General features: G+C 40.8%; 1 protein-coding gene across 18 annotated transcripts in view; it reads right to left on the bottom strand.

The window, feature by feature from the left end:
* CELF4 (CUGBP Elav-like family member 4) overlaps positions 1 to 19,296 on the bottom strand; it is a 700,139-nt gene that overhangs the window by 296,484 nt on the left and 384,359 nt on the right. For all 18 annotated transcript variants that reach the window (XR_003529771.1, XM_027656113.1, XM_027656114.1 and 15 more), the window contains one exon: positions 8,408 to 8,456. Coding sequence is in view for 17 of the 18 variants with exons in the window: in XM_027656113.1 (XP_027511914.1) it covers positions 8,408 to 8,456 (49 nt within the window). In the remaining variant the exon portion in view is untranslated. The remainder of the gene's footprint in view (positions 1 to 8,407; positions 8,457 to 19,296) is intronic.

Consider the following 19,296-nt stretch of genomic DNA (forward strand, 5'->3'; position numbering starts at 1 on the left):
TTGGTGATGGTGTAGGGGATGTTAGTACAGCACCCAAGAGCCGTGCTTGGGCTCAGAGTGAGAATGTTTTGATTTTCTGTGAATGTCAGACCAAACACAGGGAAGAAGCTTGGAAAATCTCAACAAGCAAATTAAATCTCTAAGGTGTGAGCATCATTCACCCATACTGTATTCAACATCAGGCATAAAAATGGCCTATATGTTTATTTTCCCCCAAAATCTTCTTTGAAAGAACAGCAAAATGTGTCTTATGTTTTTTAAAGAAATGTCTGTGTAACCATAACAACAAGTTCATCAATGGAAAAAGTACATAATAAATGGCTTGTTATTTCGACTCTTTTTTGAGACAGGTCATTAGAAACTTCATTTGTCTACACAGATTGCACTTATTCAGCTATATTCTAATAAAATGCACATTGCTTTCAATAAAGGGAATGCATTTGCTATTGATGTGCTATAAACTACTATACAGAGAGGTGTTATTATATTCCCGTGCAATAACAAGCCAATTACAGTGATCAGCAAAACCTTTACAATAAAGTCAATGCACGAGGACTGATTATCATAATGCATTCTAACTGTTCAGTGCCATAAATGCTTTGCAATTAATTGTGGAGCGTATCTATAAATGTATTATTAATGCTGTATAAAAACCCATTGACAAGCAACTTTTACATTAAAAAAAAAGATACTGGGATTGTTATATGTCCCTGAGTTCACCTAGGAGGCTGAGATGTATTTACAAAGGTAGGATTTTTTTATAGGGTTACATTTTTTATTACCTCCACTCTTCTCCTCCTACCACTTCTTCCATTTTTGCCTTGTTATTGAAAAAAGTTCAAGTATCACACTGTGGTGTGAGGGCCCTCAATCACTTGATTTTTGGTCCTGTATCGATCATTCTGGGCACAGCTATAGGCTTCCACTGGTGTCTTAGCCCTATGGCACTGACAGCCTGACATGCACGAATGCCAAAGGCACTAGCCACAAAAAAATGAGTAAATTAAAGCATATCACAACCTAAGCAGGTAATAAAAGAAGGGTGTGAAGGAGAAGATAATCAAAGTCACATAACTGATCAAAAGTTTTGTCTTAGCAAGAAACAGAACTGATATCAAAACCTCAAGGCAATAAGCATAAGCTCACCAACCTCTCCCCAGGCTCTGCTCTGGTCTCTCCTCCTTCCTGTCAGTAAATTGTTAGGTTACAGATGCTTTATGAAAAATGTGCAGTGTGATTTTGTTTTATTTTTTTTTCTTTCCCTTTTATTCCCTTGATTTTAAAAGGTTGTCCTTAGGACATGTGCTAGAACACAATGTCCTGTGGATCTTTTCCAGTTCCTATTGATGGGCACACTTCCATCGATTTCAATCACGATGGAAAGGGCAGACGTGAACAAAAGTTTGATGTCCCTTATATTCTTTCAGCAGTTGAGTATGGAATGGAGCACATCAGCCTTCAGCAGAGTCATCAAATATAAAACACTACACATGAGGATCTGCCGGAGCCTTTTTTCTCCCCCAGAACTGAGTTTTACCAGAGAGTGGAAAGCATGAATGGGGTCACTCAGGGCCACTTTGAATTAACTGATGCATTTGCATGCTGGTACATTCTGTCTGCTTGAAAATACAGCCTTCTGAGGACAACAGGGTGTCAGCTGTCAGTAGGGTCATGCAGTCCTGAAATTCCACAATAAACCAAGAGATTTTCATATCCCATTGATGTAATCAGTTCCACAACCAGCTACAGCTAGAAAGAGAAGATTTTTGTGAGAACTAAAATGCTCTTTCTAGATGAAGTTTATCCTAGGTCTAAAGGAAAAACACCACAGATTTTAACAGATGTTCAGACATGAAATAAAATTCGATGGACATGTTCCCTTTGAACTCAAGAGCCTTGGACGTTGTTGTAGAAAGATGCTTAACACAGAACAGGGTCTAAAGCTTGGGTTTGCTTTCACATGAATTGGCAGAAAGGAAGACTGTTAAATCTAAATGAGTTTTTTGATCCTGCCCTGAACTTCATGCTTTTCTATTCCATGGGAAGGACACCAGGACATATAGGACAGAAGAGCCCAGATTGATGCTCAAGACTGTGGGATACCTTAAGTGGTTGTTGTGGTCCTGGGTCCAGCTCTTTCCCCAGCTTTTGACTATACAAACAGACAGGTAAACATGTTTCAAGGCATTGACATCTCTCCTAATACTACAGCATGTCCAACAGCCAATCCTCAGGAACGCCACCCTGTCAGTGGCACCGAGGTTTTCTGCTGGTCCTGACATTTCCCCAACCTCTAAGGCAAGAAACCTGCCTTCCAGTTTAATATCAAAGTCTTTTCTTAGGTTCTTGTTTTTTCTTTTTTTTTTTTTTCTTTTGACTCACGAGCTCATCTCCACTTCTGGTGGATTTTTTAAACAGCCATTCCTTCTCTTTGCCCTCCACACAGAGATACTGCAACTCATTATCAGTGGATAATACTGGATATGCAATTAATCAAGAAAAAATATTTAGGTTTGGGTGTGATGGTGCCTCCTGGAAGAAGGGTCAAAACCAGCTGATAATGTTTGGGACAAACCTCTGGAGGAGGGCATGTATGAGACTTAGGAGGAGGATTTCACATGGAGTTAAAAATCACCTTTCAAACTGCAAGGAATGACAAGAAGGGAGAGAGATGCTGTTTAAACTGTTGTGCACACCAAGGGAAAAAATGGGAATATGAGACCTATGTGTGGTAAATGTTTTTTCTAGAGGTCTTGAGTCCAGACACCACAAAATGTGAAGACAGGAGCTGTTGCTGTCCAGCTAGTAGTCAGCATTGCCATTACAATGTTGTCAGTGAAGGCTGGCATTCGTGTGTTGTAGGACCTTTGCAAGTTCCTGTCTGTGCCATTCTGTACCTCAGCTATAGAAGATCAAGCTGCATCATATTGTGCTTATGGTGATGTTTGAAGAGTTAATGGAGCTGTGAGAAGGGAGAACATTATCTGCTTCCCTAGGGTGTTTCCCAGTGTTGCCTGCTAAATGGGTGTGGAGATAATAAAAGAAAAAAAGATGAGTAGTTGAAGAAAAAACTGTGGTAAGCCACATAGAGGTGGGTTGTATGGATTACCACCTCCAAATCGGACATTTTCTCAACCTGCTCTCCGGGTTCTGGGGTGGGAAGTCTTTTAAAGAAGCTCAGCAAAGGCAGAAAATAGGGAACTACTGGCAAAGTTTCTTCCACAGAGGTTGATGTTACAGGCAACATGTGGCTCAGAAATAAGGAAGAGATGAGAATTACAAAGGTACAACTCTGACTTGTTCACAGCCCCAGATTCAGAATTTCTTGGGCACCACCATAGCCCAACCTTCAGCAGAGCAGAAGAGATGATGATGAGCTCTGTCAAGATTGCTGTCTCCTTACTTACCCTTCCCTCTCTTCTTCAGACCTTTCTGGTCTGAAGGACTAAGCAAACAAATCTACTCTTTACAAAGGGCTTCCAAGGAAGAAGGAAATCATCCCATGCGGCATTGTTATACCGGTGTGAAGCCAACAAAGCTGAAAGAAACCAGTCTTACTTGACTGCAGCTCCTAAACAGACCTGGATCTGGCTGGTACCTGTGTAGGAAACCTCCTGAGAGGTTTTGACCATCTACACAAGCCATGGAATTCTGATCAGTTAATGTCAAATAATTACTGGGATCTTGGCCTGTGTTTGTCACAAACTACCTTGCCACCTGCAGCAGAGAGCTAGTGAGCTAGAAAAGACCTGGATGAAACAAGAATTAGACCTAGACTTTTGTCCCAAATGCAAATAGAGCTTAGAAACTGTGGAGAGGCCATTCTGATCCCATCATTGTTACTAAGCTGAACGTATAAAAAGAAACAGGTCATAGTGCATGAGCAAGGTACCACTGTTTTACTGTTAAATGTAATTGATTTGAACATTTTGCTCTGAATCTGGAATAAACCATAACCAAACAGATAGTTTCAGAGCCTGCAGGTCAAGTAACAGGTAGAGAAATGCAGCAAGTTTGTTGAAATATGAAGTCCAAGCCTTCTAGCTGCCAAACAGCAGACAAAAAACCAGTTAATTTGCCTCCCTCAAAGACGCACAAAAACAATCTACCTTAAAGCATAAACACTGATAGAAGCTTTAGTAGATTTCTTGCATGCAGAAAGCACTGCAGTATGATGCATCACAGCCTCTCCTCTAAATCTCTCAACACCCTCTCTGCAGGACACTGCACCCTAAACTCTAAATCACTTTCTACTTTTCCTTTCTATTTTCTTTAGTTCAGGAACCTTCTGTTTCTCTTCCACAAGATGCTGGAGGACCTCAAAACCCACTGTGAAGTGCCTCTTGGTAGTGACATTAACACTGGGTCTGGGCAGCACACCATGTGCATCTTTGCATGCCTTCCTTTACAGACTTTCCTCTGTCCTTTGAGAGGAATGTGGGAGCAGTGGAGCATCTAAGCATCACTAACGGACTGCAACTAGAGCAGCAGGAGAGTCCTTTCCTTTTAAAAAATGTTACTGCCTGTACAACGTAGTGGGACCTCAGGGCTGCGTTTATCATAGGTTAACCCTGCCAGCTGCAGTGAGAGTTGTCTAGTGAGAGCTGGAGATATTGTGGATAAAATAAGAAATGGCTCCAAACTTTTGCCCCAAACCACAAAACAGACTTGAAATCTTTCTCTGAGTTTGAGAAACTTTAAGACATGGATATCTACGGGCTATTTTTAGAGCTGTACAAGAGACGAGGAACCAAGAAAAAATAACTTCACCAAGATGAAAATAATAGAAAATTCTAACAGTTTAATTGGGATATGTCATGTTCAAAATTTTAATGTGGACTTATAATTTACATCTCTAAAAACATATAGGAATAACTAATCTCTGGCAAAATGACTTCCATATAGCGAAGTCAAAATTTGACCAAACCAAAGGTCAATGAGAATTTTTAAGATATCCTTAATAGAGCTAGAATTACACTGTGATTTTTCAGAACAAAATAATGAATTGTTCCCTTTTTATCATGTTCTATCAATTCCACTACCCCTAAAGTCTCTATAAAATCTCAAAGGACTCTGACTTTTTGATCAGGTATTTGAGGCTTCATGAAGCATTTTGTGGAAGGAATAACCCTATGAAACATTTTGTAGCTTGACTATACAACACATATGCACAAATAGGATGGAATGTAAATTGCAAAATTTTCCCACTAATTTAGACTGTTTCCCTAGAGAAATATATCGAGGACACATTCATTTCTAGTTCCTGTGAGATTAGGTAAATGTAAATAATGACAGTTTTTGTTGAAAAGTTTTTCACTCTTTGTCTTGCTCCAATATGGAGATTAACAAAAAAATAACAAAACAGGTAAAAAACTAATAAGAGGCGTTCAGCATTTCCATTTTGGAGGGTTGAGTGTAATTTGTGCCAAGTAACATTTTGAATTCTTCCTCAAACCTAGATGGCCTGATACTCTAAATTCTTGCTCACACACACTAAATGATAACACGCTATTTTGGTTAAACGAAGAATCAGTACACAGGAAGGGTTAAAGACTGACAAAATCCAGACTCCAGAAGAACAACAGGAAAAAGGGCTGAGCAGAATCTGAGTGAGGGAGAAAATAAATTTGGGATTCTCATCACCTTTTAACTGTGGCAGAACTTGCTGGAAAATTCAACAATTAACGTTTTAGCAAAATGCAAGTATTTGCCCGTAAGTAAAACACAATATCACTTCCTCAAGAACACTGCTCACGACTTTCAGCAAAATCCTCCTTGCAAACTACAGTTTCAAAGAGCACTGCATTCTTTCATTAGCACCATGGTCTGGCACCAAAATTCCCCATAATTCAGGAGGTAGAGGTGTATTCAGAGCATGGACTTCAGGCAGACCAAAAGACTCGTGCTGTGCAGAACTCCTTTGTCTTCCAAGCCCCCCTCTTCCCTTATGTCCCAACCCAATACTCGGACAGGGTATAATAAGCTACAATTTAAGTTTCTTTGTTGTTGAAGTTGACCTTTATCTTGCAGCCCTAATGAAGTCTTTTGATGTACTCCTAAGATACACGGTCTCCTTTTTAGCATTCTGTTTGCAGCGGCCGGTGGGCTCTTGAAGAACGTAAGTTTTCGTACAATGCCTCCCTTGGGTGCCAATTGTTCTTTTCTCCCATAGTTGCCCTTGAGTCATGCCGTCCTGAAACATCACCAGCCCAGAAGCAGCTTGTCAGTGGGGAATTAGGACAACGTGTCTTTCACACCAATGATGAACACACCCGCTTGGCCTCTGCATTGTGACCACCACTGACAGAAGCAATATGGGAGCAGACTGGGTGGGAAAAGAAGAGGTTTGTGCAAGATGGGCGGATAATTAGCTAAAACACAATAGGGAGGGAACCACCGGTGTGACAGATAATGTGGAATCAAACTGCCGCTGGAGCCCTTTGCAGTTCAAACCACCATCCCTGAAAGCAGCTGCTCTTAGCAAAGGAGTTCGAAAACCCTTCCCAGAAAGCCAGGCATGTGTTCTCTATTACTGATTTGCATTTAAAAAAAAAAAAAAAAAAGAGTGATTGGGAGCTACATACCCTGTAGGCGCACTAAGCAAATTGGCCAGCCTAATTATTATTTTTTGGTATGTCTAATTAAATAGACAAAAGGCCCTCCCTTAACTCTTGCTGTCGGCACGAGCTCCACTGGAATGTGCATAATGTCCCCTCATTTGCACAGGCAGCTGAGCCTTTCCCTTTTCCCCTAGGAGACTGGCGTTGACAACCGCTCATGGCTTACCCAGTCCTATTCAGACACAGAGCCAGATCATCAGACAGGGAGGGAAAAGAGGGAAATTGACCCGGTTCTGCTAAAAACTACTGGACAGTGTTGCCCAATGTGACATGCCTTTTTTGCAGGTTAGAAATATGCCGTGGTCTTTCAAAGCAGAACTCGTCATCCCAGATCCCATCAGATACTTTCTGCCCAGTATTGGCCAAATTCCCTCAAATTTTCTTTAAGGGGGGCTCTAAAACTGCAATATTTATCCCTGAGATTTCTAGTGTTTTTCCAGCACTCAGTTCCTCTCCTGCTCTACAATTACATGGCACCGCAGCCCTTCCTTACAGAGCCTCTCTCAGCCTGTTGGTTTTGCTACTCCGTAACACCAGCCCTTTAACTACAAGCTACATACAGTCTTCCAATGACTTGAGTCACTGGAGAGTTTCAGCCTCACACTGACACAGCCAAAGCCTCTAGAATCCACAGCTTTCAAATAGAAAGAGAACATGGTGTCTTCTGTTTGTGAGGCATTTTACTCCTTTTAAGTAGTCGTTGCTGGAGATTTCCACAAATGCCAGCACAAAGATAGTCATCTCACAAATGAGGAAGAGTTTATATTTATGGTGGAAATTGAAAAGTTTTCAGACATCTAAGAGCTGCATCATTCCTAAGTGACAAACCTTACTCCCACATTTATCTGATACATAAGCACTAGAGGTTTTTATTGCATAGATGAGGAAAAGCCTCTCTATTTTTTCCCAAAGAGATAGGGATAGAGAGGAAGGAAACACGTCATTATATATGTGCGCGTATATATATATATATAAATGTACAGATACAAGAAAAAAAATAGTGGATGGTAATTTATCCAGCATAACAGACCATCTCATGCTTTCTCAGTGAGCTCTGTGTTTGATCTGACAAACAGGTTCCTATTAGAAGAGTACGGTGAAGTATCACCACATCAGTTCAGGTTGAAAACCTTTTACAGGAAACACCTTATCACTGGTGATCTATTGAACAATCACTTAACAAAGCCTTCCAAATCCACTGTGCAGGATGGAAAAGCAAAAGACCAGCTCCTGATTTCAGCTACACCTGTGCAAATCCTGAATAACTCCCCGGGTCTGAGAGAAGTCTTCAGTTTCCACAACAGGTTTATCCAGATAAGCTGATACAGGTGCAGAAAACTCTGCCAGTTCAGAATTTGCTTTTTCCAAAAGCAGAATTGCTCCAGTGCAAGCAGAAACAACACGGTCAGAGAAACCATAAAATATCTGCTTTATCTTAACCAAATTAAACACCTCTGCAGCTCAGCACAATGTAGGTCTGAAAAAACCCACATTGCCGTCACTGTTGTTAAACTTTGTTAAGTCAGTGCCTGATGCTTCACTTCTTAACGAGGCAGTTATTTGTTTCTCAGGCAATCGCTGGCACCTGCCTGCCTTTTAAAATCAAATAATAATTGAATATGAGGAAAGTGAGACGAAGTAAAGGAGATTTAATAAAGAGAATCTTTGCTGCGGAGGGAATTTCTTTGGCAGTGATTACGTTACTAATTGATCAGCACATTGCCTGAGAGAAGCCAGAGACAACAATTATACTTAGCACTGTGGCTGAAAGCAATGCAGTCAACTACCTCCTCGGCTTTCGCTGTCCGCTGGTTTCACCTGGATCGGTCTGTTCATCTGCAAGGAAGAACAAAGAGAAACACGTAATTAATGGAGGAATCAAACATTCATATACAGAGGTTCGCTTTGTTTTTTTACCATACGTCATAGTTAGCACCAGAATTTACTCCCCAAGGGGGGGAAAAAGCAATTAGTAAACAAAGAAGTAACCATGGAGCAAAGGGTGCTGCTTGGTCTGAGGTAAATAAATCAGTGTCACTCCATTTACCTGACAGGAGCTCTGTTGAATCACATTGGGAGAGGGATCTGACTCATTTCACACAGGTCATGAAATTTTAAACATAACTTTTAAAATTTCTAATAGTTTCTTCTGGAAACACTACTGTGTGAGAGTAGAAATGCCTTGTCAGAATATCAGGATCAGTGAGACTTTAATTGCAAAGATTTCTTGAGTTTGGCATAATGAAAAGAAAATTGAAAAGTGAATTCCACTTCTACTGTTAGCTCAGTAGGATAGTCACCTGTAACATAGCAGACTCCATTTCACATTCGGGGAGTGGGGTTTGAATCTGATTTGTCTACATGCTGGAGGAGTGTTGGATGGTGCGATTTTTTGGGGGAGTAGAGGACAGGATATAAGTAAAAATTTCTCCCTCTGTTACTTTTTCAGGTATTTTCTTCCTTTCTCACATCAGAATATAAATAAGCATAAAAACCTTGCCACTGTGCTGTGAATAGGATTTCTGTTATCAAAATTATCCCTTTGGCAGTCAACAAAAGCATCAGGGACCATCACTATCCCCAGAGCTGCTCACTCCCAGGAGGGCAACAAATGTCTACAATGGACTTCATTGGTAGTGCCTACATGATGTGGGTGTCTGATTAAAAGGGGTGAGGGTGTACCCCTCCTGTCAGTAGCTAGAGATGCAGATTGGATCAGAATCAGCTGAGATTTTAACCTGAAAGCTCTTCTTTTCCTCTTACTCCTTGTCACATGTGCTGTGTAGAAGGACTATTCAAAATATCTTTCTATGTGTGACAATGTCTGAGTGGAATGAAAATATCTTTTAGATTTTTCAACCAACAAAGAAAGTACAAGTTCAAACAAGTATCACAAGGAGCAGAAGGTCAGAAGACAATAGGAATCTCGCAACATATGTCTTCCCAAATAAAGTTGGATCACAAATTGATGAATGTCACAGAGTGCCTTCAGGGGATACTAGTCATTCCTTATTTGTGACTAATCACAGTTGGGTAGCAAGGCCATTAGTTTTACTCTTCCCCTCTCCCCCCCTTAATTCCCTCTTTTAAAATTTTTTTTCTTTATTTTCTTTTTTTTTTTGGAAAGTAGTTCATAACAACTTAGATTTATTCTAATTGCTCTGCACACATATTTAGTAATAACAAGTTATCAAGCTGGCTGACAAGTAGGTTAAGATGATGAAAAGCCTAAGCAGATCCTGCTGCATTGTTGTCTCTGGAGGAAAATGTACTTATCCATAAACTGAATTCAGTTAGACTCACACTCTGGGAGAGAAGGATCAGGGGCTCCAGACACTACTGAGTAGTTTCTTCTCTGCTGAAACCAACAGAGGATCTGGTACCAGATAAAGGTTGTATCAGCCCCTGCTTCTGCAGCTGTAAAGACCCATCACTCACATAGGTATCACAAGACATTAGCAGGGCCAGAGGCAATATATTTAGCAGCAGCAGGACAGACATCCTGCCATAGGGCTCCTGTAACATGTGAGCAGTTAGCTGTTACAGACATTTAAAGATCTGACATCACAGAGATGAGGAGGGTAATTTATGTCATGTAACTCCAAATGTACAAAAACTGTAATTTTAAGCCACTCTTAAGCTGGCATCTGAAATGAAAAGGATGTATGGTCTTCTGAAGTGCCTGTTCCTCTCTAGTGATTAGAAAGATAGTCTATACATCTAGGTGACTTTCACCTTTGTTGGACTTATGCTAGATGAACCCCATCTTGGCTCTCCTGTGCTGGATAATGAAGCCAAACTGCCCCGTTACTTCCCTCACCTACTCAACATCTGTGACTGGTTTGTGTTTGTAGCATGTTGGTGCTGACACTGTCCACATACCAAGGTCTGACTTTTGACACTTGCACTCCTGTTACATATTATGGGTTCCTAATGTGGTCCTCATAGCTAATCTAATTCCTGTGGTCAGAGGAGGGTGGTCAGAGGCCCCTGGTGCTCACTCCATGGCAGCCAGAACCTGCATTCCAAGCAACCAGCAAGAGAAATAGTCATGGTAGACAGGAATTTACAGGAGGTGTGCAGCACACAGACCTTGAGAGACAAGGTCATGAATCCAAAATGGACACAGCCTTGTGATGCAGAACATCCTATAAATCTACCAACGTAGGTGCTGATCTGAAGAATGTTAAAGTCTATGAAAATTCCCACTGAACTTGAGTAAGCTCTGGAGCCAATCTTTAGAAAAACAAGACAGAGCTCTTCCCACTTGTTGAGTTGGATGTGATCAGCTTGCAAAAGGCAGAGAAGATCATCAGACTTTTTGGCAAAAATTAAAGGAGACAAAATTTTTGGGGGGGTTGGTTTCCTTGATTGTTTTTGGTTTGGGTTGGGTTGGTTTTTTTTTTGGGGGGGTTGGGTTTCTTTTGGATTGGGGTATGAGAAAAAGAAGACAATCCCCAAGAGGAAAAAAAAAGAGGAAGGGAATGAGCATCCAACAGAGGAACTAAAACTGGGGAATTAATAAGTAAAAGCCTAGTGTAATTTAATGTACACTATGATTTATACACTTGACAATTTCTTTACAGACCAAAGAGAAAGTGCTGCCTGCACAGAGCCCATAATACAAATTGAGATCATCTTGACATGAAAGACACCAATTATAGGGAGAAACACTGAGAGGAAAATAATTAAGTTTCTTCTCTCCATCTATGGAAGTTTTTTTTTTTTTTTTTTACACAGACACTCTGGGAGCAAGGAGCTGTCACAGGGACCAGAAAAGGGCTAAGTGGGGAAATAAAATAGTAGAAAGATGTAGCTTTCCCAGTCTGGGAAAATGCCTGCTTGAGGAGAAGGGAATTTAGAGCTTCAAGCTCCCTGTTTTTAATTCATCTGGAAATTTCCATGGGTTTAATGAAATAAAACTAGAGCTTATACTCCAAAATGCAGTCTTCTGTAGAGTTTTTGGGGGAATACTGAAATGGACATCTTTAATATCTGTCCTGTCATGATGTACCCTGTGAGTATGATAGAAGAAATCAGGCAGCAAATCTGAATTATACCATGGAAATCCACATGAGATCATAGGAATTACAGATGTGGCTGTAAGGTTTTTGTTGAACCCTGCCTATAGAAGACTTCAAAAGAGGTTTGGCAACATGAGAAAAGACCTGGGCAGGCTAAGCCAGCATTTGATCTAACAGATGGAGTGGATGTAATCTGTTAGGCTTTCCTCTAGGATGTGCTACTCTTCTGTTCATTCAGTGGTCACTCTTTCCTCTGCCCATGGATCCTCTTTGTGCTCTCCTTTGAAATATGATCATGGTTCCCTATTCGGTATCATTATTACTGGGCTGCCACTGCAAAAGAAGGATACTGTTTTACCATTAGTTAACCCAGAAAGTGTTTATCTCCTCTTTAGCCTCTCTCTCAATCTTTAGGACTTGACTAAAATTTTTTATTGTCTACATTACATGAAGATGCCTGACTTTAAGGAACCAGAATGCTCAATAGACATGAAACCATTATAAATAAGGACAATGTGTATCCTCATTCATTTTTCAAAATCTTGTTTGGTCAAAAATTTGCTTTGAAGTGCCTCCCTCAACAGCAATTTTGTAGCAAAGATGTGCTGAGAGCCACTGGGGCACAAAGAGGTTTCGGTAAGTGCCAAAAAAAATAATTTAGGTGTCTGATTACATATGACAGACTCAGTTTTCCAAGAAGTGGCAAGCAGGTGGCAAAGCAGGGGTTTATTCACAATTGTGTTCCCAATGTGGACTCAGGAAAAGCCTGTTACTCATGCTCCACATCTGTACTGGGAACTATGGGTACAGGGTACCACTGCAGCTGTGAATCAGTCCCTTTCAGGAAAGGAGAGTTGTATGTCCTTTTCCCACAAGTCTCATCAATGTTTGGGTCTGTGGAGAAGTCAGAACTTCACATGCATCAAACTTCTCATTTTACTTTGATTCTTTGCACATTCATCTCTGTTGAAAACCACCTTTACAATCACTTTTGCATACCTTGGACAAGATGATCCTACTTGTTACACTTCATACCCTTCAATTTGGCTTTTTCTTCCTTTTTTTTTTTTCTTTTCCTAAAACCAACCCATTCAAATCATGGCCAGATATCACCATCTCATACCAAATTGCCACTGCCCCACCTACCCCCACTCCAATTCTCCCAGCAAGTAGAAACACAACATCATTTTTCATGTCCAATTACAGCCACTGTGGTGCCACTGTTAAAAGACAGCGCAGGTACTCCTGTCAAAAAGGGTTTGAGTTACAAGAAGCGATGAATTATAGCAAGCCCTTTTTCAATTCTCCACAGAAATGAAATGTCAGAGCTTGCTGCTGTATTTTTCTCAGCACCATCAGCTACAGGCCACTGCAGGAATTAGACAGGGGACAGACGCTTTTCTGCATCATGATTTTTCTTTTCCTAAGGTTGCCGTTTTCTCCCCCACCAACCCTCTTCTTTTCCCTCTGGCTTTGATATTAATTTAGAGGAGGTAGAAGGATCACCTGGGAAAGAAGAGTGTGAAGCAGAGACAGCTGATTTCTCACTGTCTCCATCTTTCTTCTTCTCACTCTTCCTACTAGTCCTTTCTTTCTTTTGTCCCTCCGTTTTTCATTGCTCATCAATATATCTGGTGTTTCTAGCTAGGACTAAGACTCTACCAGGCTTGGGAATGGACAAATGCAGAGATTAAAAAAAGAAGAAAAGGAAAAAAAAAATCAAAAAGCACGGAGATATACTGAATAGCTTAAAATGTGATCTGAGATGGGAAGGAAAGGTGAGGAGATAAGGAGAGTACTGAAGATCACTGAAATGTCAGTTATGGTTAGAAAGAGTATATCCAAGCAGGAGAAAGCTATACTGAAGATAATATGCTGATTATCCTTAAGGATTACAAAATTTCAGGAGAAAAAAGGTTATTCTAGAGCTTATATGTTCTATAAAACTATGGAAGATGATCTTGGTAATCATCTGGATAATAATGAATAGCCTTTCCACCCCTCCTTAGAGGTCTTAAAAAATTTGAATTCTCCCTGGGAACAGATTGGGTCTTTGATTCGTATAAAAATATAAAAATCTGTGATGAAAGGAATTCTACTGTCCACATTTCCTGAAGGTCCCAAAAAGTGTAAAAAGTAGAGGTGCTACTCCACTGGCCTTCTGGGTGACTTTGGACAGATCATTACCCCTTTCTTAGTTCTTTCTTCTCTACAATAAAGATAAAGTTGCCATAATGTACCATGAAGGTGGTTGATGAAAAAAAAAATGTACCTAAAGTCTAGTGTTAAACAGACAAGGAAACAATCATCCAGTTTTTTCTACGCCTGAATTATGTGAACATTATGGGGGCAAATGACAAACTCTTCTTGCTCACTGATGTTCCGTTGTGTTTGGTATATTAGCAGCCCCCTAAATCAATGCTGTGACCTAATCATGAAGAATAGGATGCTGATGTGAGCTAGGAGATCTTAGCAAATGCTTATTGGGCACTACTGCATCTCTATAGATGCTGGTTAGCCTATTGGAAAACAAATCCCATCCCAGAGCAACTTCCTTCCTAAAAATGTTATGCCGTTCTTGACAATCTCATGGTATAGCTCAGATGTTAATTGGAGGTATGAACTGCTCTGAAATTTCCAGAAAACATGTTTACTATGTTTAAAATCTCTCCACAAAGCACTAAGAGGAATTTCATTTTACCACTTCTGCAGACTGAGTCTGCCATGAGCCTGTTTTCAAATGTGCCAAGAACACAATAGTAATTCCTCTGAATTCAATACAGCAATTTATGTGAGTAAAGATATTGGCAGGAATGTGTTTGTAGGACTGGGTCATAATTTTTAAAGCATTGAACAAAATCTGCCCTGATCGAGGGCCCTAAGGAAATGCAAAGTATATTAGTGTCAAAGTTGGAAAGGCCAAGAAAATCATCTACAATTGAATTGTGTATGTGTAATTGCAAAATTCAAGTAAATCACTCCATACCTGATTCTGAGTGACATAATTGAATTACAGTGATCTAAACTAGATAGCCATAAGCGTGAATCCAAAGCAATCTCCTCTCTCTGAAGAAAAACCATGAAGTCAAGGCTCAGGTTCAGGGAAATTTCTCTGAATGTTACAGAATAAGGAAGGCTGCTTCAGCATAGGTTAGCTGCAGAACCAGCCCCCTGTGTTTGTATTTTTCAGCTGTAGTTCATAGAGCAAAAACCTGCTTCTATGGGAATAGAGGTAAGTGCTGTGTTTGCATGTATTGCCATGTAATTACACATTAACTACACTTACCGTGGGCACTACAGATTGGTACAATGTTGGATTAATGAAAGACTAGGAAAAGGAAATATTTTAAAAAGTTTAGTAAAAAACCAAACAAGTCACATTGGTTTGCCTTGTGAGAATTACTCATTAGTAATACAACACATGTGAAGTGACAATCTCAAACCTTGTCTGGGTAAAGGACTTTTAATTCTTCCCCACCACCCACTTCCCTGCCTGATGAGATATGTGTCACAGACATGTACACAAACAGATGAGAAGACCTGAAACAGGAATGTGTGAGATATGAAAAAGAAAAAAACACACTGAAGGGTCTGACCTTTACAAATCAGTCCATGCTCTGGTGCCTACCCCTGAGAATGATTGCTACCGGCCATCCCTGCACTCTGAGGGCATTTTCTATATATCACATAAACCACATCGTAATCCATCTGTCTAACTATTGATTCATCTTTCTCCTTTTCTCCTGCGTATAGATGAACCTAGAGAGGGCTTCAGTTCAGTTTAGATTCACATGCACAAGCCTGTGGCTTCAGATACAAAACTCTCTCCCCATAGAACAGTTTAGGCTTGAGTTTGAAGAAACTGCTTATCTTGTCAATAGCCAAACAGAACCTTTCCAGTATAAACAATCCCGAGTTTGTCCCCAGGATAGCTGAGCATGTAGTGTTCAACCTTACAGTAGCTCTGGTTTTAAATGATGTGGGGAAGGGTAAAGGGAGAACTCAGTCCTCACCAGGTTTGAGGACAAAGCACAGGATGTTTGGAACAAAGAATCATTTTCCAAAACAAGAGAGACAACACTGCCTTTTTTTTTTTTTTTAATATTTATATCTTATAAATATTGTTTCCTGTGCAAATCTGCATGTGAAAGAGAAAGCAGGAGATCCCCTTAAAGCTGTGGTCAGTCACACAGTAAAAATGATATTTGAAAGGTCTATGTTCACTGCTAGATTGTGCCTCCTCACATGCAGTACCTCAGTGACTTGAGGTACTGGTGCCCTGATCATCCAGATGGGTGTTTATTGCACTCATCGATCTTGCTTGGCTCATGCACTTGACCTTTCCTCCCTTGAAAAGAAGGGGGTCTTCTGGATGACAACTTTACCTTGGGAAATGAGTCTGCAGCCCAAGACCCCTTATGTATGTGAGAAGTCCTCAGACATTTAGTGAGTACACTCCAGCAAGTAAAGAGTCCTAGGACTGGCCCACTGGTTGTTCTAAGCTATATAAGAGGATCTATTTGTGTATCTGAAAGCAGGGGTATAACTCTTGAATGGACATTCTGCTCATTAAATTCAGTTCCCTGCTGCTACCATGAGCAACCACAACATGAAATTCTGTTCACAAACACATCAAATTCTAATATAAAACTAAGTCAATCTTTTGTTGTCCTTTCCCCCCTTCTTCCCTAATATCAGTAGGGATAAGCTTTTCCACAATCTCATCTTTCTTCTAATTTCCCTCTTGAGTTTATTTCAAGATAATTTACATCCAATTTTAAAATGTGCCCCAAACACCTTTTATCTAAAATCATTCTTCTCTATTCCTAACTTTTTTTATTAGCCAACTCCACATGCATTGAGCAGAAAGCAACCTCATTCTCTTTTAGCCTAGATATTTTGATATCAAACTCCTTCAGGGCTGAGCAAGAGCATAGCCATAGAATCAGAGAATTGTTAATGTTGGAAAAGATCTCTAAGATCACCAAGTCCAGCTGCTAACATGGCACTGTCATGTCCACCACTAAACCATGTCCTGAAGTGCTACATCTATAAGTTTTTTGAAGCCATTCAGGGATGGTGAGTCCACCATTTCCCTTGGCAGCCTGTTTCAGTGCTTGACTGCCCTTTTGGGGAAGAAATTTTTCCTAACATCCAAAACCTCCCCTGTCACAACTTAGGCCATTTCCCCTTGCTCTTCACCAACTGAGACAGCCTTAGGCTAACTGGCATGGAGCCTTGGACTACTGAGAGTGGCTAATAAGTTAATGCACACAGAAGGCATTACAGAACTTAAACGAGTGATGAGAACATGTGCTGAGGGTCCTGGTTCAGTTTTGCTTAGCTCAGTGTGTGCTTAGCTCAAGCGTTTGTGCTTGTAGGTCTGCCTCTGCCTGCAGTGCCTAGGTGAAAGCCTGCCCTCAGACCCCACATCTGAGATGTCTCGCAGATGCTCTCAGTGTTAATCTGTTGCTGTCTGTTGGGCAGGTAGGGTGTTCTCTGCATATGGGACACGTCATGGGCACATAGAGCCCAGAGGACTCTTCGGTACAGACGTGAGGCCAGGGAGACAGATGTATCCCCGAGGGCATTACAGACATAACCCCTGCTCCCCCACTAAGAGATGAACATCTGCTCTCGTCTTTTCCTTATCCTGAGCCCATGACCCCTGGCTATTGGCACTTCCCTGATGTGCTCTTCACTCTCTAGGCTTTATCTCTTCTTCTGAAGCAAGACCCAAACGTTGCCTTTGCCACTAATGGTTGCTTGGCCTGACTCTACAGACTTTAGGCAAGGCCAAGCTCCATTGACTTCGGTGCTTTGAGTGCAAAAAGAGATTGGCCACTGTCCATCCAAGAAGATTAGACCTTCTGTGCTTGTAGCTTCGTATGCCTGGCCACAAAGATAAGAACCACAGCCAGCCCTCTTGCCCATGGAGAAATGCTTTCCACAGCACTGCCATTTAACAAACAACTGAGTAAGCAGCGTAAATTAACTAGCTGCTTTCACCCACTGCCAGGCCCATGAAATACAGGCTCTCTCATTGATCTAAATGTGCAGGTAGCCTCAGAGCATGACTTAGAACACAGCCTCCACAGGAACTGAAAAAGGCTGTCACCAGGTTAAGACCGGAAACATGGTACCCATGCTACCCCTTGGTACTGGGCTAGACCCACTCTGAGACAGGAAGTGGTTTCCCCTCACTACTGGTCATGCTTTCAAAGGTAACGTGTTTACTCTCTTCCTCCTATCCTAATTTCCCTTCTCCCAAGGGTTAAAGTTATCTGTGGGGTGAGCTTGCTGCAGTATAACAGAGAGCACTCCACTACTTCAGTCCCGAACCCCAGGAGGACCAGATCCAAACCTATTCCAAGCAAGATGCTGCAGCATTTCTGAAGATAAGACCTTCTTTCTCAAGGTGTATCCCTATCCTATACAGGTGGTATGGTTGTGCTCTGCTTTCAGTTCTATTAACAAACAAATATAATCTAATTATTTTAAGATAACCTGAAACAAGTCCCATTTGAGCGGAAAAAACCCAACAGCCATGCAACCTTATCCACTGATTTGTCTAAACTGGTTTGAAATCACACCTCAAAGTAGATGTGTGAACACTTTGTGTAATCATAAACCCCTTAGCTGTGCACTGGATCAGGGCTGCAGCTCCTGAACTGGAAAATAAAAAGTAATTTTACGAAAAAGAAAACAAACGAGGAAAGACTCAGAGAAGGAATAAGACTATCTTAATCTTGATAGTGCCTCTTTAAAGAAAGTCTTCTGTGAAAGGACTTAGAGCACTAAATTTTTCTTCTGTCCTCCTTCACAGCTAGGAAATGCATACTGGTTGTGATTTTAAGCCCATCCAGCTGCTCAAATTAGTGCTCAGTTCCTAACAGCAAATGAATAAACACAAGCTGGAACCTTGCAAATTATAGTAAAGCCTTCAAAAAGAAGGGAAAACAAAATTCCTAAACATTTTTTGAATAGGGAAAAGCATGGAGCACTTTAAAAAAAAAGACTCAAACAAAACCAATGAAATAAACCCCCACAATCTTTCCAGATTTGAGAAACTCAGGGTTAGTGTAATTCTCTCTACTGTTTCAGTCCTTACAGAATCAGGCCCTCCAACGCAAAATGAGCTACCTCTCACTCCCATCTATGTATAACTGGTATCATCTGGTCCTATGTTTTGACAATTATCTGTAACATAATTAGCAGACTTATGAGCTTTGCTGATTAATTATGCCATCCTTCAAAGTTGATCAGGGTACTTAAAATAAACAAACACCCTGGCTGGGTAACAAAGGTGATTTTCTGTGTCTGTTCAAGCCAACAAAGGCTAGCAAGCTCATTCTACTATGGAAAGATGTGGTCAGAGACTCCCAGGTATTCATTTCTGAACTGTCATTCATGTGGAGCTACTTCTTTTCTGGTCCTTGACCACACCCTGACTTTCCCCCCCTCCTGAATGATTAAATATTTCCTCTCTGCTGAGAGCTGTCCAAAAAACTTGGTGTCTGATACTAACACATCACCGATGCTTTCCTCCTCCAATTATGCATAAACATTGCCTTTCTTTCCTTTCCACCCTGAACAAACACTCTTTTTTTCTTTTCTTTCTTTTTTCTTTTCTTTCTTTTCTTTTCTTTTCT

Source organism: Corapipo altera, unplaced genomic scaffold (assembly GCF_003945725.1).
Source record: "Corapipo altera isolate COAL_440 unplaced genomic scaffold, ASM394572v1 61553, whole genome shotgun sequence".
In the NCBI taxonomy this organism is placed as follows: Eukaryota; Metazoa; Chordata; class Aves; order Passeriformes; family Pipridae; genus Corapipo; species Corapipo altera.